The following is a 27,802-nucleotide window of genomic DNA, read 5'->3' as shown; positions in this document are numbered from 1 at the left end:
TTTATAACCTTTGTTGGGATTTGAATTGAAGCTTGTTTCTAATTGGTTGTCAGACTCCCATGAGGCCATACAGGGGCAACTCTTTAGGCTGTCCTGAGTTCCAGGCTTGGTTGAGCCTTGCTGGATGATGATGCACTGAAAGGGCTTTTCAGCAATTGCTATAGCTTTACCTGGAGATCTTTGTTATGTAAAGTATTCTGGCCCAGGCCTTAATGCCCCACCCATTAACCAAGGTGGGGGTGAGCTTCTACTTCTGAAGTGAGTTTCTGCTTCTGAGTTTCTACTCTTTTTAGGGGAAATATTCTGTCTTTTTAATATTTCCTAGGATATTTCAATTTTCTAGGAGAGAGGTGGGTGCTAACTTCCTACAGCATAACATTATTTAGCTTCCAAAGTAACAACAGCTTTATGGATATGCGTATATAATAAGTTACATATAACTGAATACTTGGGAATCAATGATTGCAAGTTTACAAAAGAAATGAAGGAAAAATAATTTAAGACTCTGAAACAAAATTAAAGTTCAAATCTATTTTGGGGGTAGAGGGATTATATATGCAATGAATTACATGCCATATAAAAAGAAAATACTGTATTTGGATAGAAAACAATCAAAAGAAAAGCAAATTAAACTTTCAGAGTGAAGTAAGGGCAATGTCAATGTTAAATAGAACAAAACAAGAATGGAATTTTGAGGAAAAATACACTTTTACATTGAAGACAAAATCTGAAATCTGCAAAAAAAGATTAGTATTTTGTAAATGAAGTAATTTATGAAATCATATAGTAGTACTAAAACAGCCACCAAATTTTTAGACTTTGAGTTAATAGCTTCACTAGGCCCTTTACATAATCATGTGTATTATTTCAAATGTGAAATACCCAATTAACATAATTCTCCCCTTTTCCTTGCCAATCCATGTTTTATAACCAAATCAAAACACCTACTTCCCATCAGTGATGAAAAAAAAATCCTAGGCATATTGTTTCTCATTTTAAAATCCCCTTAATTATGGCATCATTATTATAATCCCTAGTAGAAAAAAGGGGGGAATTGTGTCAGCTGCTCTGACCCTTAAACACATTTACACTGTTTTGTGGAAAAGGAGATTACTTTGTTGTAGAAAAGGATAATAGATTCATAAGCAGAATTAATAAAAAGAGCATCTGCTATTGTACATGCCTGGCTACTTGCCAACTCTACATTTTTTAAATGAGAAAATTGTATGGCAAAGCACATCTCTCATCAGTCATGCTTTACATGTTCCGTAGCCACTTTTCTGATCTGTGTCCAGTGCTAGGTTCTATAGCTCACACTTCATTGTGTAGTTTTCACACTGCATTGTGTAAATGCAGTCAAATTTACCACTACTGTTACATTTAATATACAGAGAATAGAGAAATTTATATAATATGCAGTGTTAGAAAACTCTGGTTCAGACACCTGGTAATCTGAACATATTGTTCACCAATAAAAACAATTTTCAGTTGACTATCCCTTTAGGGAAAGTGAAGCGGCTTAGGGTGGCAGATGTCAGAAGCAGAGCTCATTTAATCATGGTAATACCCATAATAAAATACACACAGGAAGTCTAAATAGTTTGTTCTATAAAAAGACAAAATTTCTAAAACAGGAGAAAGGAGCAGCAGAAGATTCTGGGTTTTGTATTTGCATAATATAGCCTCCTTTAAAAAAAATTCTATACAAAGTGAAGGAAATCGACAGCTGCTTAATTTATATCCAATAGAAATATTCATGCACTGACTGAATAGCAACTAGAAAAAGCACTGGAAATCATAAAGGCCTGACCTAAATCAGTTTTGTTGTTCTAAGCTCTTCTGGGTAAAAAAAACAAAAAACATATGTATTTCAGTTTTAAAAGAAAGGTGTTGATTCTTGCAGATAATTTTCCATTTTCTCAACACCTCAGTGATTTGTTATCACACTACAGTATACATTATTAACGCTCTAAAAGTAACACCTTCCTGAGCATATTTTTATATAGAAACTCATTCTCAAAATATTTCAGCTGGATGCCATCTTCTAACCTGTTAAACTCTCCTCTTGCGGAATGCAAATATAATGTACACTTTCATTTGAGGTTGTTTAAAAATTCTGGAAATTTAATGATGCCTTTAAAAGAAAACCCCCGAAATTTATTCAATAATGTCCTTTTGATAAATCCGTGTCCTTCAACACACACCAATTATAAATTATAGCAAAAGGTTGTCTAAAGTTTTGTAACCCCAGTAATGTACAACCTTCTTTTTAATACTCAAAAGTTAAGATGTTCTGCTTAAATATGTACCGATTTCCATTCTCTTAAAAAAAAAATAAGGTTCCATCCAATAATCTGAAAACACGAATTTCCTGATTAGCAGTTTTAGAATCTGTTAAGGCCACGTTGCATGGAGGGAATACGAAGAATCTTCTCACGAATGAATGGAGCAGCGCCATTTTGAGCTCACCGCTCAGCAAAACTACATTTCCCAGCATGCTCGGGAAAAGGGTTCGCGCCATTTTGTCGCCTTCCTTGCCCTATTGCTGGAGGCGGCAGCGGAAATCATCGTTCTGGAGGTTTTTCGCGGCCTGCCGTGATGGCTCTTTTTCCTGCTTTTGCCGATGCTGCTAATGCCGAGGACGTACAAACAAGCGAAGACTCGAACAGAGGTAATGACGTTGTTCTTATTTATGTGCCTCAGTAGCAAGCGGACAAAGAAGCCCCTCTTCGTTGAAACCATGTTTTGGTGAACGTTTGTTCCTTAGATGCCCTTTGCGTTCTCCAAGCCGAAGTCTTCCGAATGGATGGAAATACAACTCCCAGAATTCCTCCCCGCTGAGCCAGGCTACGGTGCGCTGGCCAGGATTTTTGGGAGCTGTAGTCCCAGCGATTCTGGAGCCCTCTAATCTATACCTGGTAGTGCTTGATGTGCGCAAAAAAGTTCTGAAACCATTCATTGGCAGTACAGCTTATTGACATATTGAAAGGCCCTTGCTGCTGCAGCAGCCCAAAGTTACAATTAACTGGATCTGTTAACAAAGCTGCCCGTAAACTAGGGCAGATAGTCCTTCCCTGTTAAAGTGACAGAGGAGATCTGACTAAACAGAAAACATGCATTGGGTACTTTATATTCCACAGTCTTGTGATTAGTCTGATAAAAGGGTCACATGGTAAGAATTCTGAAAAATCCATATGGCCAATTTCCACATACTTTTGGATTCAAAGAGGGCTTTTGAGAAGTGGGGGCTTCCTTAAAGATTGCTGGTTGCATTTCCTCTTTCAATGAGGCAATAACATCTTACAGATTTCAGAAAACTATCTCCCCATCCCAGCTGCTTGAAGAAGCCCAGAAGGACAGGGTTCCAGTTCATAAGTTGCAGAGGACATCCTACACGTTCCTTTAAGAAATCCTTGTTGACCAAGGAGGAAGATATCCTTGTTGCCTTTGCCCAGTCAGGTCTCATGTAATACAGGCCAAGCATATTGACATTGAGAGAGCAAGGGATTTGCAGGTAGATGTGTGTTGTAAGCAAGGAGCAGTACTGTGCAGAGCAGCATCAATTTTTCTCCACAGATTTTGGGCTTCTTACTGTATCTGAACTGTGCAAACTTAGGTGATTGTCAGGAGGAAACAAAGGTGCTCTCTTCTGGTTGTCTGGATACGGCAGCCCCACTACCTGAACTCATGAATGGACATAAGTGGACACAATCTTATTGCTGGCTGAAAAGCATGTTTAGAATTGCTGCCTACTTTTGGTAAATTATAGCTTCACATCCATAACCTATCAATCTGTGCTGAAACAAATTAGTATTTATTTAAGAGGCAAAGAAAAATAAAAAAAGATTCATCCATAACTGTTAAAAAAAAAACCCAATGACAGTTTAATTGTTGTGTTAACAATCTTTCTTCTGAATCTTTAGATTTGAACTGGCTCACAAACCAAAGCTTCTGCAATGAAGATGCACTGAGATTGCATCAAAATGTTTTAGAAATTACCCACTGTGCTCCTCCGCTCCAAAGGTAGTATAATACCTTTAGCTTTGTTGTTCATAATGTACTTTTAAAACAGAAAAATATAGGCAGTTTTACCTTTCAGTTTGGTTTCTTATATATTAATAGCAGCATCTATGGGGGAGGGGCGGGTTGCACATCATGTGGGTCAGTCTGACAAAAGCAGGATTGTGACAGGTGACAGTGGCAGGAGCCCAAGGATGCCCATGCTTATATAATTGCTATATCCTGTATTTATGCACACTAAATCACAAAGACTATTGTTTAAAATTCTCTCCTTCCTTTAAATAAGATGATAAGTTCTAATTCTTTGGTGAAGATGGAACAATATGATCATTTGTCATTGCTGCTTAAATTAGTGTTTTTTTACTCTTAAAATTACCTCTTAATTTCATTTTCTACTTAATTTCATTTTTTTCGATAGAAAATCTTTGTATCTTTGTTCCAGAGGTGAGACATTTTGGAAAATTGGTGGTTGGGATAATTGGATTTCAGATACCTCAAAGTAGAATGTAACTGTTTGTCCAAGACAGGCAAATTCATGATTTGTAAGAAAAATGTAATATGTAAACTAGCTGTGAGCTTTATAATTGCAGCCTAAATTTTCATATTTAATGTGTTTTGTGTTTGGAAAAACAGAACTTTAAAATATGCTGTATAATCTGTGCCTTCTTTAGATTTCAACTTTCATTTAGGTACATATTTTGTAGAATACCTTCTAGATGTTTCTGTTTTGCAATAGGTATAGGAATATCACTGATAATGTGACTTATCTGTTTATAAGCAATACAGCCACCAGTTTTGAACTCCCTGGAGAAAATGAAGCCAACAAAAGTTTTCAAGCATCACCTAAAAAAAGAAAGAAAAAGAAAAAGCAACGAGACCACAAGAAAAAGAAAAAGAAAAGAAAAGACTGGACCACTAGTGGGTCTGAATCTGAAGATGGGAGAGAGGATAGAAATAATGAAAAAAGAGGAACAGAATTGAAGTACGTAAGTACATTTCATTTCTGAACTTGCACCTCGTAGATCCAATCATTTCTTCCTTTTTCTGAATAATATTAGTGACAAAATTCAGGTATGAGAATAAAATAATTCATGCATATTTTTGCTTTTTTGAGTCTGGGGCAACTCCAAGTAAATGTGTATAGGATTGTACTTCAAATCAGTGAGAATTGTCAACAAAGCATGCATTAAAATTAGGATGTCTCCTTTCTTTTATGGACAAAAAGACACAAATAGATTACAGTGTAATTTGTATGGTCATCTTATTGGAAGTGTCTCTGAGAAGAAAATAAAAAAAGCAGTGGTTTGTTGGATTGATGGGCAGGGAAAATGAACAGGGATTGTAGTGGAGTCAAAGGAAAAGGCCCGTTTGTTTTGTTATTACATATATACCAGCTCTTTCATCTGGGAATTCGAGGCATAACACTTAGGGGCAAGCTATTGCTTTTTGTCACCAAAATAACAGCTTTGTAAAGTAAGATAGGCTGAGAGAGAGTGAACTGGCCTGAAGCCAGATTGTGAGCTCAATAGTCAAGGTAGTCTCCCTAATCCATAATACTTTTATGTAGAGATACAAGTCCTGACTTGACTGTCAAGATCAAGCTGTAATGATAGCCATCTAAAATAAGTGTGTGCTGTATTATTAATGTTTAGAATAACTGGTAGCCAGTCTCCATACCACTGAAATCAATGAATAATTGGCTGTAAATTTTTGAGAAGCTGTAATTTGACTAATGTTAGTTAATCATTCAGTCTTTGGAATGAGGCACTGTTATACTAAATTATATTCTGTGAATAACAATTTTGGGTTATTCACATTTTTGTGGTTATTCAAATTGGGCAAAAATTCTCCATTGTCATGAGCAATAGAACTAAATATAACAACCTGGCATTTATCGCCTTCAGAATGTGAATTCCAGGTTGGAATTTTAAGAAACAGTTTTATGCAAGTGTCTATTAGCGTGTCTTAAATTCCTTTGCAAACTGTTCAGATTAATATGAACTGGAGCAGGGAAAGCTTCTGAACAGATAATTTTGGACTCCTTGATGTATTAATTTAGCACTCATTTTAGAATTTCAGTAATGTGGATGTTAACCTGCCTTTCTTTTCCTGTAAATGTACTCTTTGAATATTTTGAAATAGCTTTTGGCATAATACACAGCATGATTTCAGTATAAAACAAATGCTACCTTTCCATCAGTCATTTTATTCACATGTTAAATAAATGTAGATATCAAGGTAATATCTCATGTTAATATTTCTGTCTTTAAGTTTTGTAATACCACATTGAATTGTGTTTTGTATTTGTTAGCTTTTGTTAGTGACTGATTATTTATAAATATCAGAAAAAGATACTGTGGTACATATTGTCCTTCTGCAGTTAGATGCTTCCCTCCCAAAAATAATATATACTGATGGCTCTAGAAATATAACTCATAAAGAAAGCATAAGGTGCCTTAAAATGCTGGGCCCCAGTACTGTTTTAAATAACAGTGGGAAGGTACCGTATTTGCCGGCGTATAAGATGACTTTTTGCCCTGAAAAACATGCCTCCAAGTGGGGGGTCGTCTTATACGCCGGGAGGACTCCGACTCCCACTTCTCCCACTTCGAGCTTGAGTTGCAGCCGGGAGGGAGGATGGGGGGAGCGGTGTGTGTGTGTGTGTGTGTGCGTGTGTGTGTGTGTGGCGGGTGTCACTCGCCACGCGCTGCTGCAACCTTTCCCCCTCTTCCTTCCTTAGCGGTGTGGGGAGGAGAGGATTCAAGATCCTCACGTGCGGCGTACTTTTCTTTTTCTTTTTTTTTTTTTTTGCACGCAGGTTTTGCATGCGGGCGGCTGTAGGGTTAAGGATGGGGAGCCCCGGGTGGGTTATCAGGTTTTACGGTGCTTCCAACATGTGCGAACGGTGGGAGAGCGGAGAAGAGAGCGGCGAGCGCCCGCTGTGTGAAATCCTGCCGTCAAAGCAACACTGGGGAGGCAGGGTATAAATTTACCAGGTTAATGTAGCAATGGTGATTAATGCCCAGAACATTGTTTGCGGGTATTGGGGTGTGTGTGTGTGTGTGGTGGTGGTGAGGAGAGGTTGTCCTTTGAATGCGGAAAAGTAGGTGTGACCTTGTGTAGGAAAATAAAGAGATCCTTTTAGCGTGTTTGGCTTCTTTGCCTCCCCTCGTTCGTTTTGACGTGGAGATAATGGCCTTCGGAGCGGGAGGGAAGAAAACGGTAGCTGGATCATTTCAAATTTCACTTACTCTCCTGCCTCACTTCAATATGTCTGAGCGACTCCAGATACTGGAAGACTTTTTGAATGAAAGTGTTACCTCCATTTTTTTTTTTTAAAGAGGGCCACTTGGGGAAAAAAAAAGATTCTAAGGAATTCCTTGTTTCTTGATTAAAGAGAAGGCATTGAATATACTGTTCCTTGGCAGCCTTTTCAGTGTCCGGTTTTTGGTGTGTGTGTGTGAGTGAGAGAGAGAGAGAGAGAGAGAGAGAGAGATCAGCTATATTGAGAAGAGAACGTTTCCTGTGTTCTCATTTTATTTACAACATATTTTACGCTTAATGGTAAGCAATGAAAAATATTTTTAAAACTCATTTCTAAACTCCATAGCTATTTGCATATTCTTGGTTCAAAATTGGATTAGCTCATTTCAAAATTGTCCAAAGCAGAAAAGTGCGTCAAAAAAAAAAAAAGTGCAAAAGTGGAAGGTGTGTGGAAGAGGGGTAGTCTTATACGGCAAGTATATAACAAACTCTATATTTTGAGTGGAAATGTTGGGGGTCGTCTTATACGCCCAGTCGCCTTATACGCCGGCAAATACGGTAATTATGTTTGCAACACCTCAGTGCAAATCCACCTAATTCTGAAAGAGGAAATACAGAAGTAGGAAAGAAAATACTTTACATATCGAATGAATTGGTTCAGGATCCTATCTCTATTAACTTGTGGCATACTCCACTGAAGCTGATGTGGCTTTTTTTCTGAGCAGATACCAATAAATCCTAGTGATGACACGATGTGTAAAATTTTCACTTCATTCAGTAGTTTGGCTTTTCTTTCTCTTTTTCATTGGTTTTGAGGGATAAGAGAAAGCCTAAATTTTAGTTGGTTTAAAATATTTAAATTTAAATTTATTGAAATTTAAATATTTAAATTTAATATTTAAAATAAAATATTTTGTTGGCTTACATTTTTGTTTTAGATTTTATTTGATTGGTACTAGAGGTAGTCCTTGACTTACGACCACAATTAAGCCCCAAATTTCTGTTGTTGGACTAGTCAGATGTTAAGTGAGTTTTTGCCCCATTTTACAATCGTTCTTGCAATGGTTGTTAAGTAAATCACTGCAGTTGTTAAATTAGTAGCACGGTTATTAAACAAATGTAGTTTTGCCATTGTCTTTTGCTTGTCAGAAGATGGCAAAATGTGATCTCATGACCCTGGGACACTGCATTCATCATAAATACAGGCCAGCTGCCAAGCATCTGAATCTTGACCATGTGACCATGGGATTGTTTGAAGGGTCGTAAGTGTGAAAACTGGTCGTGCCACTTCTTTTCAGTGCCGTTGTAATTTTGAATGGTCATTAAACGAATGGTTGTAAGTCAAGGACTACCTGTACTTGTTTCCCCCTTCCCTCATTTTTACATTTATTTTTGCAGCTTAGAAGAAAAAAACACAAATGTGGCCTATTCCTCTACTTGGCTTGATGACGTTCAGGGCTTGACAACGGAAGGCTTCAGAACAGATAAGAAGCCAGACCCTGCAAATTGGCAATATAAGTCATTATATCGAGGCAACATTGCAAGGTAACCTGGTAGCAGTAACAGTTGAGATAATATTGTTGAGAGTAAAATATAACTTAAGAATACTAATCCTCTCTGGTTGTTCAGGAAGAACTCGGGGCATCTTCAATTTGTAGAAGGCTGAGCGATATTCTCTTCCTTTAGTCCCTCCCTCCTTTATTTTGGCTAGATGTGAGAATAAACAGCCCGTGGCCCTGCTCAATTTTGTGAAGCAAAGCAGCTCCATGATCTGGAAGTGAGAGGGGAAGTTAGGACTTGGGAATTTGCTGCGTAGTCACAATTGGGTACTTGACTGTAATATCTGTAGGTGCATTGTCCTGGTTGGTATTGATATTTAACTGACTGCAGAATTAAAAACCAAAGCTAAGCTGCTGAGCATGTGGATGTTTTAAAAAGGATTGTCCTTTATAAAAAAAAAAGTACATCTTTTAATAGGCAACTCGTCTTGCACATAACAGAATCCCCTGAGAATCTTTCCAGTTTCATAATATGTCCTAAAAAAATGTTTTGAAGCCTGCTGTCACAGGAAGAGACATTTGCTCTCTAGTGCCGTAATTCCGCCCAGTGAGTTTGTTTACTAATGACCACCTGAGTCCTGTTTTAATTCTAATTTAGTAAGTGCTGACTCTGCGGAGCCAACAGTCGAATGGTCTTGCACCCGGCAATTCTTGCAACACAGTTGACTTGCCTAAGGCTAAATAATGACACACTTTATTACAGTCAGAGACCAGCAATAATTGCCTAAGTCTCACATCGGAGGGAGTCAGTTTTGCATCCTCTGTTGTTGATTGTTCAGCAGCATTTCCTTCTGCAACTTTCTAGCCTGGCCTAGTCCTTTTCTCCCTCCCCTTCCTAATGTGCAGCAGAATAGGATTCCTGCTTTTTAATAGTGAGGAGATGCATAGTGGACAAGAAAATTGCCCTGAACAGTTTGGTCATTAGACTTCCAGTTTGTGACCAGGCAATAAACCTGGCAATGTGCTGGAATGTGCATTTGTACAAGCAGTGGGGGAGAGTTGGCAACACAGAGTCCCCCCCAAAAAAAAAAAGAAGAAGCTTGAATTAAGAGACTCTGCAGTCCTGACTAGGAGGGATAAGAGGTTCAGAATAGTCATCCCCTAGAATCTCTCAGATGTATCCTCATTGTTCAGTAGATTAAAAAGTTTTAACATAAATTTGGCAAAATTCTGACCATTATATATAAGCAAATATAGGATTGAGCTCATTTAAATCTCAGTGTCTTGTCTTGCACCTGACAAGAGATTGTTTAGTTTATAGATATAATATCCATTTGTAATATTTTAAAAATAATGTTGGAGTTTGAAAATAATGCTGCTATTCTGCACTACGTTAAAGAGAGCCCATATACATTGCCTTGCTTCTTGTACTTTTGGTACTTTCCGTACATAACGAACTTACTTTTTTAAAGGTAAAAATAAGTGAGATGTCCTGCTTCTAAGTAGAAAAGGCAAGGCATAATTGAAATAATTGATAAATTCATTTTAATAAGGGATCCAAGATAATTGAAAAAATTAAGGAGCTGATTAAATTTTGCTTTCTGAGGTGGCAGTCCTGCTGATGTTTGCCATTTGAGGAGCCATGCAGAATTTGTAGGAGTTGCTTTCCCACTTCATAGTTTGGTTATGGTGAATGTCTAATGTCTTACAGGTCAGTAGTCTCTGAGGGAGACTCAAAGATTTTGGGAGAGGGGGGGGAAATTCAAGAATAAAATGTTAAAACTACAACAATCAGGGTCTGAGAAAGTTTTCTCTCTCTCCATGATCTTAGGAATAGTCAGTTTTATTTATTACTTTTAAAGGTATAAGAGACGAAGCAACTTCTGCCTTGGCCTTCAACCGAAGGGGCAACATATTATTTGGGAGAGCTCAACAGCAGAAAAAACATCTTCCTATAAGCGACCAGAACGCTACTTCACAAAAGGTGGTCGGAAACTCCTGAATGAAGAAGGCATTCATGTCAGTGGTAAAAATCAGGATTCCTCGTCTGGCTCAGCCTCCTGGATACCAATTTTGCAACTAGATCCAGCAGAGGCTCCTTCTACCAGCTGGGTAAACCCTCTTGGGGTTTATGATCTGCAGACCACGCTGTGGCTACAAGGAAAAGGGCCTTCTGCTGAACACAGCTTACCAAATAAGCAAGACCCTCAAGAGAACCACCAGAATGTAGACTCCCCCTTAATGGCAAAGGTGGAAGAATATAACTGCAAAGTCAGAGAGAATCCCAGGGATGTCAAAGCATGGATGGATTTGGTTTCTTTTCAGGTAGGCATGCATGTATTAACGTATAAGGATGCAATGTAAAGTTATGTCCAAAGGTGATTGTTTTAAAGGAGCAGATTGGATTTTGGAATATTCTCTACATACTTGAATGAAATGCCCCTTTCCCCGTAATTCTGCAGATTTGCACTCTATTCAGGTCTCAGAAATTGACAGATGCTTAGTACGTTGTCAGTGCAATTTCCTACCGATTCCTGCACTGGTTTGCCACACTATATTTTGTGGAAAGAAGAGGATACAAGTAGTCCCAAAGGTGCTTTTTCAAGAGGCAACTGGACTTTCTGGTTTTCCTTTGAAGACGTTTCGCTTCTCATCCAAGAAACTTCTTCAGCTCTGACTGGATGATGGGGAATTGAAGGATTGGAAGTAGAGAATCCAGTCCGTTCAGTCAGAGCTGAAGAAGCTTCTTGGATGAGAAGCGAAATGTCTTCAAAGAAAAAGTCCAGTTGCCTCTTGAAAAAGCACCTTTGGAACAACCATGACCTGGATGACTTGAGAATCTCCCTAGAATCTAGGTAGAAGTAGTCATCGCTTCAGTAACTGTTCAAAGTTGTGATGGTGCTGAACCAGTGGTATTCAAAGTTTCTCACCCATCACTGCATCTCCATAGTCACATGACTGTGATTTAGATACTTGGCAACCAGCTTGCATTTATGAGAGTTGCAATGTCCCACAGTCACATGATTGCCATTTGCGACCTTCCCTGCCAGGTTTCCACAAACAAAGTCAATGGAGAGGTGGCAGAGAAGGTTGCAAGTCATTCTGGTAAGAGCTCCCAGCCATCGTGCACTCACCGTTTCTGTACTGTCCATCGTCAGCCTTCCTGTACTCACATCACCACAGCCCAGGCTAACTCTTCCCTGCCTTTCCTGCGCTCACTCCTGCAATGGGCCCCTCCCACTCCCCTGAAATACTCTGCAACACCCCTGTGCTCCTTTCCCGAGACTCCCACCACTTCCTGCTTAACAACCCACTTGTCTTGGGTTTATGATAGCAACTCAGATTGCCAGGATTGTTGTTGCTAAGTGATGCATGACATGACACGACATGTTTAAGAACCGCATCGCTCAGCGACAGTAATTCCACACCCAATTGTCATTGTAACCCAAGAACTTCCTGTATGAAGAAACCTTAATGTAAAATTAATAAACTTCATATATTTTTCTTTAAAAGTCAAATGGCCTTTTGGAATGTAAGTAAGGGAACCAGATAGGATTGGCTTGCACAGTTTGGAAGGAGGGGATTAAACAGGACTGTGCATGTGCCTTGGCTGTTGATTTCACTTTCTCCAGTACCCAGTTCAAAACCAGCAGTTGGATTGGCTGTGGGTTTTTCCAAAGGGCATTCAATTCCATTTCAATTTTACTTAAAATGTCTTAGATTCTTTTTTTTTTTTTTGTTCCTTTTATTTTTAAGGATGAGCTCATGAGACACCCTAGCTGTTATGCCATCAGTGAGGGAGAACGGGAAACGAGAAAGAAATCATCGAAGCTAATACTAGAGAAGAAGCTGGCTATTTTGGAAAGAGCAATAGAAAACAACCCAAATGAAGTGGACCTGAAACTAGCACGGCTAAAACTTTGCATAGAGTTTTGGGAGCCATCTGCTGTGGTGAAGGAATGGCAAAAGTTGATTTTTTTGCATCCAAACAACCCAGCCCTGTGGCAGAAATATCTCTTATTCTGCCAAAGTCAGTTCAGCACCTTCACTGTCTCCAAAACACACGGCTGTTACGGAAAATGCCTGAGCACGTTATCAGCTGTGTATGATGGCAGTATGGTATCCCATCCTGCAGTACCAGGCACAGAGGAAGCCATGCTAGGTAAGAGGGTATCTGAGCTTCTTTGGCCTTTTAAAAGACCAATCCCCTCTTCTGTCATGACATGTTTGGGTCTTTGGGTTTGCTTATGTTTGCTTGTGTTTGCTTATGGGGCATGATGATGATGATGATGATGAACAGATCTCATCTCAGTTTTTGGTTTGCATAGATCATGGTTGGTTCTCGTTGGCTGTTTTGGGAGCCCAATTTCCCCTTTTCTTTTTTTCTTGATTTGTGACCCTTTTATAAATCAAAGTGTTTTTGTAGACAGTGCTACAGCTGACAGAAACTTATGAAATTCAATCAAAAACGTATGTTTTAATATGAGGGGTGGTGGGAGAAAATGTGAAAAAACAAATAAAAAACCATGTTTTGAATCATAGCCAAATGGTCCTTTCTATCTAAAAGTCCCCTACGGTTGCTTTTTCCACACAGATCTAAAGTAATTTCTTTAGAGAGATTTTAATTTATGGCATCCTCTGCTGTATTATGGGATCATTAATAATGATCCTGCCTGCCTGTTCAGCCGAAATAAGCCTGCCTGTTCAGCCGAAAGGGTTGTCCCCCTGAATCCTGTTCTAGTCTTCCAGTTTGGCATTTGGGCTGTAAGACTCATAATTCTTCACAGCATCGCTATTTGCCAAGCTGGTTAGTAGTTGTGAGAATTCGTTCTTTGTATATGTTGGGGAAGATTATGCTTATATATTTAAAACATAAACCCACTAGAAGCCAGGGGCCCCTTTGTTGGAGTTTGTTGACCTTGGACTAGAGTGTTGGACTACAGTTCCAATCACCCTCAATATTCCTGGTGCGGTACTAGCTGGCTGGGGTTTACAAGAGTTATGGTGTAATAGTTCCTGGAGGCCTCAGATCAGGGAAGCTGGGCTGGCTATTTTTGATATCAGTGAACATAGTTGAAAGACGAGCTTGTTGTTAGGTTAGCCACAGTATTTAAAAATACTTCCAGGTACCTAACGGAATCCTTTCTTCTATGAATTTTATTTCTTTTTGAGAACTACATTGGGCTCAATCTCAGCAGTATTTGCCAGGACTGGAGTATTAAAGTTGGTAGACATTCCCAGATGGGAAAGTGTTAGAAAAAACGCTATTTGGTGTCAGAATTAATGAGGGCTCCTTTTTAAATTGTGCCTCTAATGAGTAGATCTTGCCTGACAGTCTCATTTGTTGATTAAGAATATTGAGCAGTTGTCAATCATTTATACAGGTTTTTAAAAAAAATCTTGTTGAGATACATCAGACTTTAAATGAGAGTCTTTGAACAGGGAATGATGAAGAAAGGTACACTGAAGGCTTCTGCCACTTAGTGGTTATTTCTTTTATTGCCTGTCATAGTGACAACCTGTCGGAAAGGAACACAGTGGAGTTTGGATGCTTTAAGAAGTGGTTTAGATGGGGGTCACTCTGAGTTGATCCAAATGCGTCTACTTGGCTTTATTGTCAGAAGACAAGACGCACTGTCTCAATAACTCCGTGACTTGACAATTGCCTTGTATGCACATGACCATGAGTGCAATCCCACTCGTTGTGTCATCTGACTGAAACAACATTTATCTTTGGGACCTATGATGAGCTGCTACAACTTTGAATGAGTGACAAAAATCACCTGATATGGAAGGAGGTGGCTTCTTCTGTCCCTAAGTTTAATTCAGCCATTTTTTTCTCCATTTCTAACATATCAGATAAAAGTTTTTTATGTTTTCAAGTAAGTGACAAGATTTAAAAAAAATTGAAATAGAAAATATGTATAATGTGCAATTGGCTATACACCTAACTGATATTCCTGGTTGCATTCATTAATTTGACTTCTGCTCTCAAAAAAGTTACTTCTGTTTGTAGTTTTGTAAAATCTTGGAGTATTTAAGTTCGACTGAACTGAAAGAAAATGATTAATCTTGGTTGACAATCTTGATTTCTTTAAAAAAAACATTACACAAAGTGGTTATATGTCTACATTTTTAAAATAAGGTTGTTGTAATTCAAACTCTGGGACTTGCTAATAGAGATGCAGTCATAAATAACAAAAAGGGAAATTGCCATCTGTATTTGAACAGCTGTTACATGAAATGTTGTTTCTTTTTCTCCCAAGACATTTTTCTTCAGCAGTGCCATTTCCTTAGGCAGGCTGGCCATTCAGAAAAGGCTGTGTCCCTGTTCCAAGCCCTGCTTGATTTTACTTTTTTTAAACCAGATAATGTCAAGGACCTGCCAACAAGAGGACAGGTAAAAACCAGCCTCTCTCATTCCTTCCGATTTCTCTTTTCTAACTAACATATTTAAAACAAGCTAATAACCTGACAAATATATGAACACAGCTGATGATTTCTAATACCCAGAGGTCATGCTATTGCTTTTTGTTCCACAAATATATATATAGGAATGCATGCTTTGTGTAATAAACTAATGATCTTGCTGGATGTCCTTGAGGGATATATTAACTCTGATTTGCTTCTTGAACTAGAAAACATGTTAACGTTGAAAATACTTTAGACTGTATGCCCCAAACTGTATGATCATGAATAGCTCAGTAAGTATTTCTGCAACTTGACAAGCCTAGACCAAATGGACTTGCATCTTGCAAATGGGTTGTGCCCTACAGCTCATGGATTTGGGATGTAATGAGAATCTGTGCCTCACCAGCTTGGAAGATGGAGGCTTTACTTAGCAATAAATAGTGTAATAAGTGAACACAGTTTTGCAATGATCTTTTATGCGTTTCAAGGTTGCTTTATAGTTGTTTATAGTTAAAATGCCCACAAGGCTGAGTTTCAAATATATTAATGGTTGGGTTTTGTGTTGTCATCGCCAACGTAGAACAATGAAATAAAGACCAAACAAAAAATGCCACAAGGATGCATTACTAACTGTATTAATCCTTTGGTTTCTTTATTGGTTTTTATTGCTTGAGGTAAGGGAGGTGATTACAGTGCTTTATTGTCACGATAACTCCAAAACTGGAAAGATTGAAAGATTATATAAGCTAAGCAATTCTAAAATCATTTTTCAATCAGGAATGGATTCAAACCTTAAAGTGGCTTCTAACCAGAATACCAATGTAGATAACACAGTTAATACAAATTTCTCTTTATGTCTTGGAACTGTTTCTTTTATATGAAGAGCATAAGTAGTAATGATGAGCTGAGATGTCCCAAGTCTATATCTTGTCTTAACCATAAACTCATTAACTTGGTTTGTTGAACAACTAAGCAGTTGTTTACTATTATATGACAAGGCTTGGGCTTGCCATCCACAGAGGATAAGAGATGGAATTGGAAACATCTGGTGGGTTGGTTTTTTGGGGGGGCCACCCCATGATTTATCTTTACATCCAGAAATGGCAAGCTATTTGTTTATTAAAACATTCCAGGATCAGTGATTGGTTTAATCCTATAAATCTGTTGGATAAATTTATCAGGAATCTCAGTACAGACATAAAAGGCATATTTGATCACTTTAATTCAGAATGTGAGTGCTTCCAAATTCTGGTTCCTTTCTCAGGACTGCATTGTGGATGAAAAAAGCAGGAGTAATTTTGGAATACTTGGCCCATTGTACTAGTTATGTATCACTTTTTATGGTTTAATTGAGTATACTGGATGACTATAAGCAGCCTGACAACTAGAATTTTCATTTTCATTTTAAAATTGATATTTGAACCATCTTAAAAATCTTTTCTTGTTAAGCGTTGTCCTTTTCTACCATTACCCCTCTCTTTTGGTTTACTCAGCTCTGGTTAAAAACGGCTTTGTGTCAAAAATTAAATTGGCCAGTATTTCACTTCCTTCAAAATAAAGAGCCTTCATTTTGCCAACAACTGAGATGAAATGCATGCTGGCTGGGGAATTCTGTATGTTCAAGTCCCAAATCTAGAGGGCACCTAAATTGGATAAGACTGATAGAGAAGCTATCAGTCTTTAAAATACCCTGTCTTAGGCCATCAAATTCTTTAAAGAATGATGCTATACTGTCATTCTCCCTTTCCATTACCCCAACCTTGGCCAAACTAACTAATAATTCTGACTCTAGGATAAATAGTGATCCTTAAGTTAGAGAAGGTATTTATTTATATATTTATATTTATATTATATATATATATATTATGTTTATTTCCCACTTTTATTCTACTTTTATTCTATTTATTCTTGTTTGTGTGACCTTTCCTTTTATTTATATTTAAGTTATTATAAATAGTTGAGAACCTATATGGTTCAGTGGTTAAGGTACTGGACTAGAAAGCAGGAGATTGTGAGTTCTAGTCCCACTTTAGGCATGATAACGAGTTTGAATGACTTTGGACAAGCTAGGCTTTGGTAACAAAAAAAAGCTGGCTGCATTTATGGCGAAAGAAAAAAAATATGTGCAGATATTAATCAATTAAATATTACTTTAGCCACTCATTCAATTTTTATGCAATTTGTCAATTGTTTAAGACTATATAGTATGTATATGACTTGGACAATTTTGAAGAAGAAAAGTTTTTTTTTTAAAAAAAGTAATAGGAACTTGTGTGGCAGCATTAATAATTGTTGGAAGATATTTTTCCTAACTTTTTTAATAACTTGCTCTAAAAATTTATATTAAAAAATCCCAGCCATTGAATGGAATATTTAATGGGAGATATTATAAAAACATTTTGAAGCAATTAGTGAATTTTGGAGTCTTCTTTAAAGTATTGCAATTGTAATTTCATGTATTCATTTTCCACCCCCAACTCCAGAGGGAATTCTTTGAGCCCTTTTGGGACAGCGGAGAGCCTCGAGTTGGAGAAAAAGGAGCTAAAGGTTGGAAGGCCTGGATGCATCAACAAGAGAAGGGGGGCTGGGTGCTCATCAACCCACCTGGTAAATACCTTAAGGACATTTCAGATCTGAGAGGAGCTATAGGGCACGTGATAAAGTCACACTCTCCTATTGGTTCTGGTTTCCCCAAAAGAAATAGATAATTTATGAAATGTCTGCACTGCTTCAATCACACTGATATGATTTATTATGTCCGCAAGTTAGAACAGTATTCTCCAGTTCTTTTCTTTCTGGACTTATGGAATTATAAATCCCATTTTACATCAGCCAGTATAGACAGTGTCTGGCTAACTGCAGAAAAATGAGAATTATATGTCAATATTTTTGAAGGCACTAATTAAGTTAGGCTAAGCTGGAAAATAGGCATCTGCAATCATATTGTGGAGCCTAAGGGGAAAAAAATGTTTTCAGTCCCAAAGGATGGTTTGAAGAACTGAAGAGTTGCCCACATTTCTTTGTTGTTTGGTATACTTCTGATTTTGGTGACGATTCAGTTATGTAAATTGCTTCGGATAGGCAGAAGCCCTTAGATCAGGGGTCCCCAACCACTGGGCCCCGGACCAGTACCGGTCCGTGGAACATTTTCTACCGGGCCGCCGGTTTGCTGGGCGCCGCCATCTTGTTTTGATGAGAAAGTGCTTCCGGTGAGCTTTTCCAGTTGGAAAGCGGCGTTTGGGTCCTGAAGGAATCCTCGCGCCTTAGTTTCATCGAAGGGGGGGGGGCAGCTTCGAACAAAACTAAGGCGCGAGGATTCTTTCAGCACCCAAGGCAAGGCGAGCCGAGCGACCGTCCCAAAGCCGTCCCAAAGCCCATCGACAAAGGTACAAAGGAGGAGTTGAAGGTGGCGGGGAGAAGTGGGGGGTGGCTGGCTGGCTGGTCGCTCAGCTCGCCTTGCCATGTGTGCTGATGCCGGTACCGGGCCGCGGATCAGTTTGTGATGCTGGTACCGGGCCGTGGCACAAAAAAGGTTGGGGGCCACTGCCTTAGATGATTAAAGTCAACATAAAGGTTCTGGCACAATTAAACCCTTTTAGCAGTAACATTTATTCAGCCTGTGAATGGCGGGTATATGAACATGTAGTGAGTTAGAGGACTAAGTTTCTTTGCTTTTTGTCATTGATTTGGTGAAGGACAAGGTACTCACTAATTATGAACATTGATCATTTGTTTTACTGTGATCTTGATTTTTTTTTTATTTTTTTTTTGTTCCTTCAAGTCAGTGTTGACTCCTGGCAACTGCCTGGACAAATTACTGAAATTTTCTTGGCAAGATTTCAGAAGAGGTTTGCTATTTCCTGCTTCCTAGGGCCAAGAGAGAGGACTGGTTTTGTGTCTCAGGCAAGACTAGAACTCACAGCCTCCTGGTTTCTAACCTGGTGCCTTAACCACTAGAGAAACCTGACTTCTTTTTAAAATCCTGAATTACTTCCCATTGTTTAAAAATTACTGTAGAAATACAGTATTTTTGCTTTTTCTTGCCTTTCTTGTGAAATAATTCAAAACATATTCTTCTTCTCTAAGAATACTCTTCTTATTTAGGTAAACTTGTTTGCCCTGGCCTGATCTTATCATTCTCATTGTCCCTTTGGCATCCTGTCTTTAAAAGGTGGTCATTCTATGGATAAATTCAAGGACAGGGATGTTGAAGATTGAATTTGTATGCACCCACATCCTTCTCAGTCTTAGTTATTATGAGCAGGCGTGGCCATCTTAACGAGTGTTTTTTAATTTGAAATAAACTTTTTGGAACTTACATATCCAGCTGCAATTTTGAAAAATTCATAAATATGATTTTTAAATAGATGAAGATGAAGAAGATGCAGAGGATGAAGAAGAAATAAAGGATAGATCTCTACCAAAGTGGCAAAACTGGCTTCATATGGAACGTTCCCGGGAAGCAAGGCACTGGTTACCCTGGCGTCCAGAAAAAAACAAGAAACCATCATTAGAAGATTGTGAAGATCCAGAGAGGCAGGTTGGTACGATGCAATATGACCCATGTTTATTTTAAGAGAAGCTTTTTTTTATGACGCTGGTAGACACACTTGAGTCAAAGATTTATTTTATTTATTTATTTTATTTATTTATTTGATTTGCCAATTGTTTACAAGATAATAAGTATAAGTGTATACATAGTTGTGAATACATGAAATGGGTACATATAAGAAAAATAAAAGAAGAATAAGAGAAACAATAGGACAGGGACGGTAGGCACGTTGGTGCGCTTTATGCACGCCCTACAGACCTCTTAGGAAAGGGGTGAGGTCAATAGTAGACAGTCTAAGGTTAAAGTTTTGGGGGTTTGGGGAAGAAACTACAGAGTCGGGTAAAGTATTCCAGACATTGACCACTCTATTGCTGAAGTCGTATTTCCTGCAATCAAGTTTGGTGCGGTTAACATTGAGTTTGTATCTATTGTGTGCTCTTGTGTTGTTATGGTTGAAGCTGAAGTATTCATTGACAGGTAGGACATTGCAATGTATGATTTTATATACCATGCTTAAATCAGACCGAAGACGGCGTAATTCAAGCTTTTCTAGTTCTAGAATTTCAAGTCTGGTGGCATAAGGTATTCTACAACGAGTAGAGGAGTGGAGAACTCTTCTTGTGAAATATTTCTGGACTTTCTCAATTGTGCTAATATCAGATATGTAATGTGAGTTCCAGACTGATGAACTGTATTCGAGTATTGGTCTAGCAAATGTTTTGTATGCTCTGGTTAGTAGTGTGATATTACCAGAGAAAAAAGGAAGCTGATATTGAATGACTACTTACATCTGCTTCTAGGAAGATGTGGGCTGGGCAAATCTTCAAAAACACATGCCTTTCATGGAAAATGTGGCGGTATCAGCCCCTGTATTTCAAAGTAAAAAATACAATGTATCTGCTCCATTCTTTCTATAACACCTCACTCGTGTGTTTTTGGCTGATCAGCATACATCCAGATTTTGGAAGGATTGTGTATCTAGTGATGATTTTGCTAGGTTTTTTGTTTAAAATTCATTCCTTACAATAACGGCCCTTTTATATATTTCATAGGTCTTATTTGATGACCTTGGACCATCATTGATAAGACTTTCCAGCCCTGAACTTCAGTTTCAACTACTGTCCTCATTTTTGCAATTCTTAGGAGTTCCATGCGCCTGTAGACTTTTGCCTTCTTCTTTCTATATAGCGATGGATGAAAATAACTCAGTTGACAATGAGTATAACAACCAAGGAATTCTGACTTCTTTGGATATGCCTCTTTTTGGAGTCAGTAATATTGGTCATATGGACTCAATGGTCCAAGGAGAGAAGCATGTGACTCACACTAAGGAAGAAGAGCAATTTATTCAGAATCTCTTTCATATGATGCTGCCCTTATTTTCAGGCAAAGATAGATCTAACCTATGCATTTTTTGGCTCCAGTATGAAATCACTAAGGTAATGTTTTTTCTCTTGTCTTATACAGATAGTAGATCAGATGTATACATTGGTATTCAGCTTTGTTCGGGTATTTTCCCACATCATTATAGTTGTGCTTTTAAAGTTGTAGCGACATTTTGGAAGAATCTCATCTGCCATCATCAGGCTTGTGTATTGTGTTCGTCTGTGATTCAGGCTTTCACAGCCGTTTTTGTTTTAAATTTGGTGCTAGCCTACTGCTGTGTTAGAATGTTTTTTTCTTCATCCTGATTGTTTGGGAGTCTTGGTCTGTGTTTATTGGTCTTGGAGTTTGCTGTGTTCTGCTTGATTGGTGTTTCTAATATCTTCTGTCTGTTTTGTGGCTTTTTATTGTTTTGATTGGCTGGCAACATTGTTTTAAGACAAAAAAACTTAAGAAAACAAATGTATACATTATATCTACAGATCTGTTTCTAAAGTTGACAGTTCTGGATAGAAAAAGAATGTCCAATATAACTTAATATTCAACATCTCAGCCTGTGGCATAGCATATGCTATGGTGGGTGTGAATGGGATGTTCTGGATGTGGGTTTAGAGTAGTGAGGAATGCAGAGGTTATGTAGAACAGTGGTCCCCAATCTTTGTGGATTGGTGGCCTGGCTGGAGGGAGAGGAGGAGAACCGAGCCACATGAGTGGCCAGCTGGTGTGTTTGCACAGCTCTACTCACGCAGGAAAGAAGAGAAGCCTTCGAGGCCCGGTCTCGGCTTGTCACACCAAAACCTTTTGCAAAGGCAGGGAAGGCCTGAAGCAGCACAAAATTGCTCCCCCAAAGCCTATTGTCCATTTGCAAAAGCTTTTGGCATGGAGAAGAGAAGCCTTTAGGGGCACAGCCTTGTGCTCCTTCAAACTCACTAAGGCTGCCCGCCGCTCCAAAAGCAGATGGGGTGTCCAGTATAGGCAGCCTTGGTGAGTCAGCGAAGCTGAGCAGGTTACGCTCAACCCATTCAGCCTCTGCTCTCATTGCTCTGGTTTTAGAGCTTTGGGAGCAGGTGTCTTGATGGCCCATCTGAGAGGGGGAGAGGGGAACTGGGCCAGGCGAGCAGAGGGCCGGTGCACATGCACAGCTCAACTCATGCAAGAGAGAAGCCTTTGGGGCGCTGCTCGGGCGAGCGGGGCTGTGAGCACTGGTGCCCGTGTGAGTGGGGCTGTACTCATGCATGCCGGCCCATCACTCACATGGCTCAGCTGCGAATAGTACACCACCCGGGAGTGGGCCATAGCCCATAGGTTGGGGAACCCTGGTGTAAAACATTTGTAAACACGCACACACACATATATATAAATATAAATATAAAAGATATATGGCTGTTGATTGGTGGACTTAGCTAGAATGCATAAAAATAAATAAGATGGTTGTATTGTATACAAGTACATTACATTTTTAAATTGTTTCTTCATTTGATTGTGTTTATTTTGTAGGTCACTCAGTATTTGAAAATGGGAAAGAAAAAAAAACTAAAATTGCAAGGCAAAAAAGGCAAAAAATTAGCTAAAAATCTTCTTAAGGCACCTGACAACAGAAACAATGTTTCGCTTTGGCAACTATATGCTTTCCTGGAGTGGCTACTTGGCAATATAGAAGATGCTAGAAAAGTTTTTGATACATCTTTGGGGATGGCTGGAATCAGTGGAATCCAAAACCCTCAATTCTGTCATCTTAGCCTTCTTTATGCTAAATTGGAAGCAGAATTGCTAATAAATCTAGAAGGAGCTGTAGAATCACGTGCAACATACATATTGACCAAACTGGCTGAAAGGGGACATTATGTTCCTTATCATGGACAGGTATCATCAGTGAATGTTTTGAAAGCTCGGAAAACATATGAGCATCTAGTTCAAGATTGTTTAACTGAAAACCTCACTTCTAATCAAGAACATGCTAGTGGTTCCAGCCATCTGATTGGTTTGGTTGGTTGTTACACTCTTTTCCAATATTTAACTCTTGGGATTGACTCTGCAATGTCAGTATACTGTCAGGTTGCTCAAAAGCTGAAAGACAAGGATCCTGGAGAAAGGCTTAGTGGTCAACATTTCACTACATCTCTTGAAGCCCTCTCTCTCATGCATGTCAGCTTGCTCAGGTTCCACATGAAAATCAGTGTGTATCCTTTGACTCCTCTTCGTGAAGTACTGTTGGAGGTTTTGAAGAGATACCCCAGCAACCAGTCTTTTTGGAGATCATACGTCCAGATCCATAGCAAGTCTCACAATGCTAGCAAAGCCCGACGTTTTTTTGACGCTATAACAAGAACTACACAATCGCTGGAGCCTTGGCTGTTTGCAGTCCAACTGGAGCAAATGAGGAAAAAACTGATTGAAAGGGTCCAAAGGTAATGTCATCTCTATAAAAATGGTCAGGTGAGCTGGAGAAAAGCTATGCAAGAAATAGAAAAGGTGTTTTGTTTTGAACCTGAAACAACCGCATTCTGTCAATTCCAGATAGGATGACTGAATTTAAGCAACCATAGCATTTTGCTTGCTCTCAGTTTCTGCCAAGACAAATTCTGGAAAAAAAATTACCGGTGAAAAGAGTTGTGCTGTTGAGCCTACTCTCTGCCTTTCTGCTTTGCCACCACTGCCATCCTTGAATTCAAGTAGAACCTATCCATTCACCTAGCCTTGTGATGGTCAGTCGTGTTGGATATCCCCCACTTGAATCCAATGCAGTGGCACCTAAGGGAGATGAGCAATGTATGGGCAAGCACAGGAGAGGATGGCATATATTGACTCTAGCACCGTGAACCTATGCCCTCCATGCCAGAAGTGGCACGCAGAGCCATCTCTCAGGGCATTCTAGCTGTCACCCATTGCTCTTCCAGGTTCGCACCGGCCAGTTGGTCTTTGCATGCATGGGAGCAGCAGAAGCCAGAAGAGCAGTTCCCCGCCATGCATGCGTGCGCAGGCCAGCTGGCCTTTGTGCATGCATGCATGTTAGAAACCAGAAGATCAGGCGGCTGGCGCGCATGCACGCGCCAGGAAGCTAAGCTTCCAGTTTCCAGCACTCAGTGCTGAAAAGGTTACCCACCGCTGCTTTAGCATATCCAATTGGCACGGTTTATCTAACTCAGGGGTCCCCAACCACCGGTCCACGGACCGGTACCGGTCCGTGAAACAAGTCCTACCGGGCCGCTGGCTTGCTGGGCGCCGCCATCTTTTTTTTTATTAAAAAGTGCTTCCGGTGAGCTTTTCCGGGTAGAAAGCTCACCGGAAGCACTTTTTCATCAAAAAAAGATGGCGGCGCCCAGCTAATGCCGGTACCAGGCCGCGCCATAAAAAAGGTTGGGGATACTGGGCCGCGGCGTAAAAAAGGTTGGGGATCACTGATCTAACTGATCCAGCCAGAAGTTCTGTTCTTAACCTTTGTTGTTTAGTTGTCTTTCTTCCCCTTATCAGCTTTCCCTACTGCAGACATTGCCAAAAAAAAAGTTATTATAAATACAAAATGAAAGTATGAACATGAAATTCATATTCATATGAAAAAAAAATGTTAAAATAAAGTGAGATATCTTATGCAGTTTATCTTGGAGCCCTCAGGAGTAACCTTAGTCACATGCAATCATGCTGCCCAGTTTTTCCTGTCCGCTTATGAAGACTTTTCATTCTCCTGTGACCATTCCGTTTTTGCTTTTCTTCAGGGAGCCAACTGGAGATGTGTATGCAACCATTCCTGAAATTGGGTTAGCACATCGAATCAAAGCTTTATTTGAACATGCAATTCAGACTGAAAACGGTGCTCATTGTCCATTGCTCTGGAGGTTGTATATATGCTTCATGGTGAGTGCACCATCATTTGCCTTACGTTGTCTAATCCTGTAGGTAACCTCTAAATATTGTATATTATTGATTGAAAGCTTTTAGAACGGTACATTTTACAATTGGTTTTATGCCTATGAGGGTAGTAGAAGTATATGAATTGTAGAAAATTATGTATTAAATATATTTGCTTTGATATTTTGCCTTTTCTTTATTAAAATAAGGTAAGGGACACTAAGCTTGTCAGTTAGAAAGCTGACAGCCCAGGTTCGAGACCCAAGCGCCCCGGGATCGAGTGAGCTCCTGTCCTCCTCCCAGCTTCTGCCAACTCAGCAGTTTGAAAGCATGCAAATGCGAGTAGATAAATAGGTACCACTTGGTGGGAAGGTTACAGCATTCTGTGTACCTTGGCCTATAGTCATGCTGCCTACATGACCATGGAAAATGTCTTTGGATATTGCTAGTTCCTTCAGCTAAGAAACAGATGAGCACCGCCCCCTTAAAGTCAGAAATGACTGTAATTTTCCATTAACTTCCCATATTGTTCCTAGATCTAGGAGCAGATTGTCAAGAGGAAGCAGTTAATTGTAAAAGAAAAAAAAAAGCTTCCTCATCTGTGAAAGCAAATATTGGACTGTCATTTTATTTATGTACTTATATAGTAGTGAGATTTGTTCATTCTTCCATCACCAATTACAATTCCAGTAATTGATAGATCAGGGATGGGTAGCCTGTGGGCCATGTGCAGCCTTTCTCAGTAGCCCAAAATTGGGTTGCCCAAATCACAATTCCAGCTGTGCAGTATTTGGTTTCAATTTAAGTGTAGAAATGAGGATGTGGCCTTTTGCTCTCATTTTCTTTCTTTATATCCCCAAATGTACCTATTTTGTGGCCCAATTTCAGCCTTAAATTGTTTTAAGTTAGGGTAGGACAAACTATCCCAACCTCTTAGAACTTTCAGAGATTCTCAAAATTACAATTTAGTTCCAGTGGTGGATTCAACTTTAACAACCGGTTCTCCGCCCTAATGACTGGGTGGGCATGGCTGGTTAGTCATGTGACTGGGGTGGGTGTGTCCAACTCGATTGGTCTCACCCTTAGGAAATTTCTCTTTAGTCCAACTCACAATAAAATAGCACTGTTCCAATTTCAAGAATAGAATAGAATAGAATAACAGAGTTGGAAAGGACCTTGGAGGTCTTCTAGTCCAACCCCCTGCTTTGGCAGGAAAGCCTACACCACTTCAGACAAATGTCTATCCAATATTTTCTCTAAAACTTTCAGTGTTGGCGCATTCACAACTTCTGCAGGCAAGTTGTTCCACTGATTAATTGTTCTGTCAGGAAATTTGAGGGGCTCCTACAAAAATGAGGGAGTCAGGTGAACCAGTGAGAACCGGCTGAATCCCACCTGTCTTTAGTTCTGTCTTTTGAGGAGTGGGATTAGGGCAATTTTAAAGGTGGTTATGTGGATATTTTACTTTCTACCAGAGATTTCCTAATCCACACTTAAAATCCTGGGTGGGGGGACACCATAATAGTTCACTCTGGTTCCTGAACTGATAAAATTGTGGGATTATCTCCTGCTGCATCCATTTGGGAGGTGAGGAAGTTAAATTGCATCCTTTACCACAACTGCTATCAGGCCAGAGAAGGATGTTAAGTACAACTCATTACGATACGAATGAGCCTTAGCAAACTGTTTCCTTGCCCTTTTTCTGGACCAGCTGCACGGAAGCATTTTGAAAAGTTTCACTTCCCTTTTGTTGACCACAACGTTATGTTTATTCATTTCTTTTTTTTTTAATGTCTAAATTAAAAAATAGATACTGTATTTTGTATCTTTTCTAAACGCTTGTCCTTTTAAAATGCAGCTTTTCTTTTCCCTTTGCAGGTTTCTTTGGGAGATAAAGCCAAAAGTAAAGGCATGTTTTACAGAGCGCTTCAAAACTGCCCCTGGGCAAAAGTAGGTTTCATTACTTTGTAATAATAATAAACACACACACACCCGGTCATTTTTATGTTTCATTGGTTTTAAGTTCTTAGTTGTGACAACCCAGAATTTTTGAGTCAGGGGAACATACAAGTTTGACAAATTATTGCTCTATATTTGTTCTTTTATTAAGTGAAAACCAGGTCTGATTTATCATAGCACTGTGGTGAATTGATAATTCTTTATTGACCTCTGTATTTATAGGTATTATATATGGATGCTATAGAATATTTTCCAGATGAGCTGCAAGAGATCCTCGATCTAATGGCTGAGAAAGAACTGCGAGTACGGGTACCAATAGAAGAATTGGAGCTGCTGCTTGAAGACTGAAGAAAGATACGAAGACAAATGATCAGCGTCTTGGTTTAATGAGCCTTCAATATAGCTAGGGAGAAAATGTTTGTGACTAATTTAGCATCTGTAAAAATGTACAGAATAAAAGTTTTTTTAAAAAATCCAAACGTGTTCTGTTAAGTGCAGATATGGGTAAGGCTTTTAAGTAATACTCGTTAACTGCCTCATTGCTAAAAATACTAGTCCAGATATATAAGCCAAATATATCTAGGATAAAGTACAGTTGAATGGGAAGTTGTTTGCTTCCAGTTGATTCCGATTTTATGGTTGGCTGTTTATTCAAGATTGAAACACCTGGGTTGAGTTTAAACTTGTGGAAATATACAGCAATTTGAGAGTTTAGAAGAAATCTTTAATTAATGAAGGCACCTGTAACTGAATTTTTATCAGTTTATTGTGACCAAGGACACGTAAAATGTAAATATCTTTGTAAACATAATTATATATAAAAGTTCTATTGGAATGTGGAATCTTCTAAAAATGTTTTGTGTTTTGA

General features: G+C 39.0%; 1 protein-coding gene across 1 annotated transcript; it reads left to right on the top strand.

Annotated features, from left to right (window-relative positions):
• The first annotated feature begins 2,339 nt into the window (after positions 1 to 2,339).
• On the top strand, positions 2,340 to 27,787 carry NRDE2 (NRDE-2, necessary for RNA interference, domain containing). The gene is made up of 14 exons (XM_026679172.2): positions 2,340 to 2,671; positions 3,924 to 4,023; positions 4,799 to 5,002; positions 8,683 to 8,829; positions 10,646 to 11,108; positions 12,540 to 12,945; positions 15,050 to 15,183; positions 17,678 to 17,801; positions 19,562 to 19,734; positions 20,799 to 21,185; positions 22,627 to 23,537; positions 24,843 to 24,981; positions 26,854 to 26,925; positions 27,157 to 27,787. The coding sequence occupies exons 1-14, from the start codon at positions 2,599 to 2,601 to the stop codon at positions 27,280 to 27,282; spliced, it is 3,459 nt and encodes a 1,152-aa protein (XP_026534957.2). The 5' UTR covers positions 2,340 to 2,598; the 3' UTR covers positions 27,283 to 27,787.
• The last annotated feature ends 15 nt before the right edge of the window (positions 27,788 to 27,802 follow it).

This window comes from Notechis scutatus, chromosome 1, assembly GCF_049901735.1.
Source record: "Notechis scutatus isolate UNSWTSFEM ecotype Mainland chromosome 1, rNotScu1.2, whole genome shotgun sequence".
NCBI lineage: Eukaryota > Metazoa > Chordata > Lepidosauria > Squamata > Elapidae > Notechis > Notechis scutatus.
Note: the sequence above shows the minus strand (reverse complement) of the source record. Positions and strands in the feature narration are given on the sequence as shown.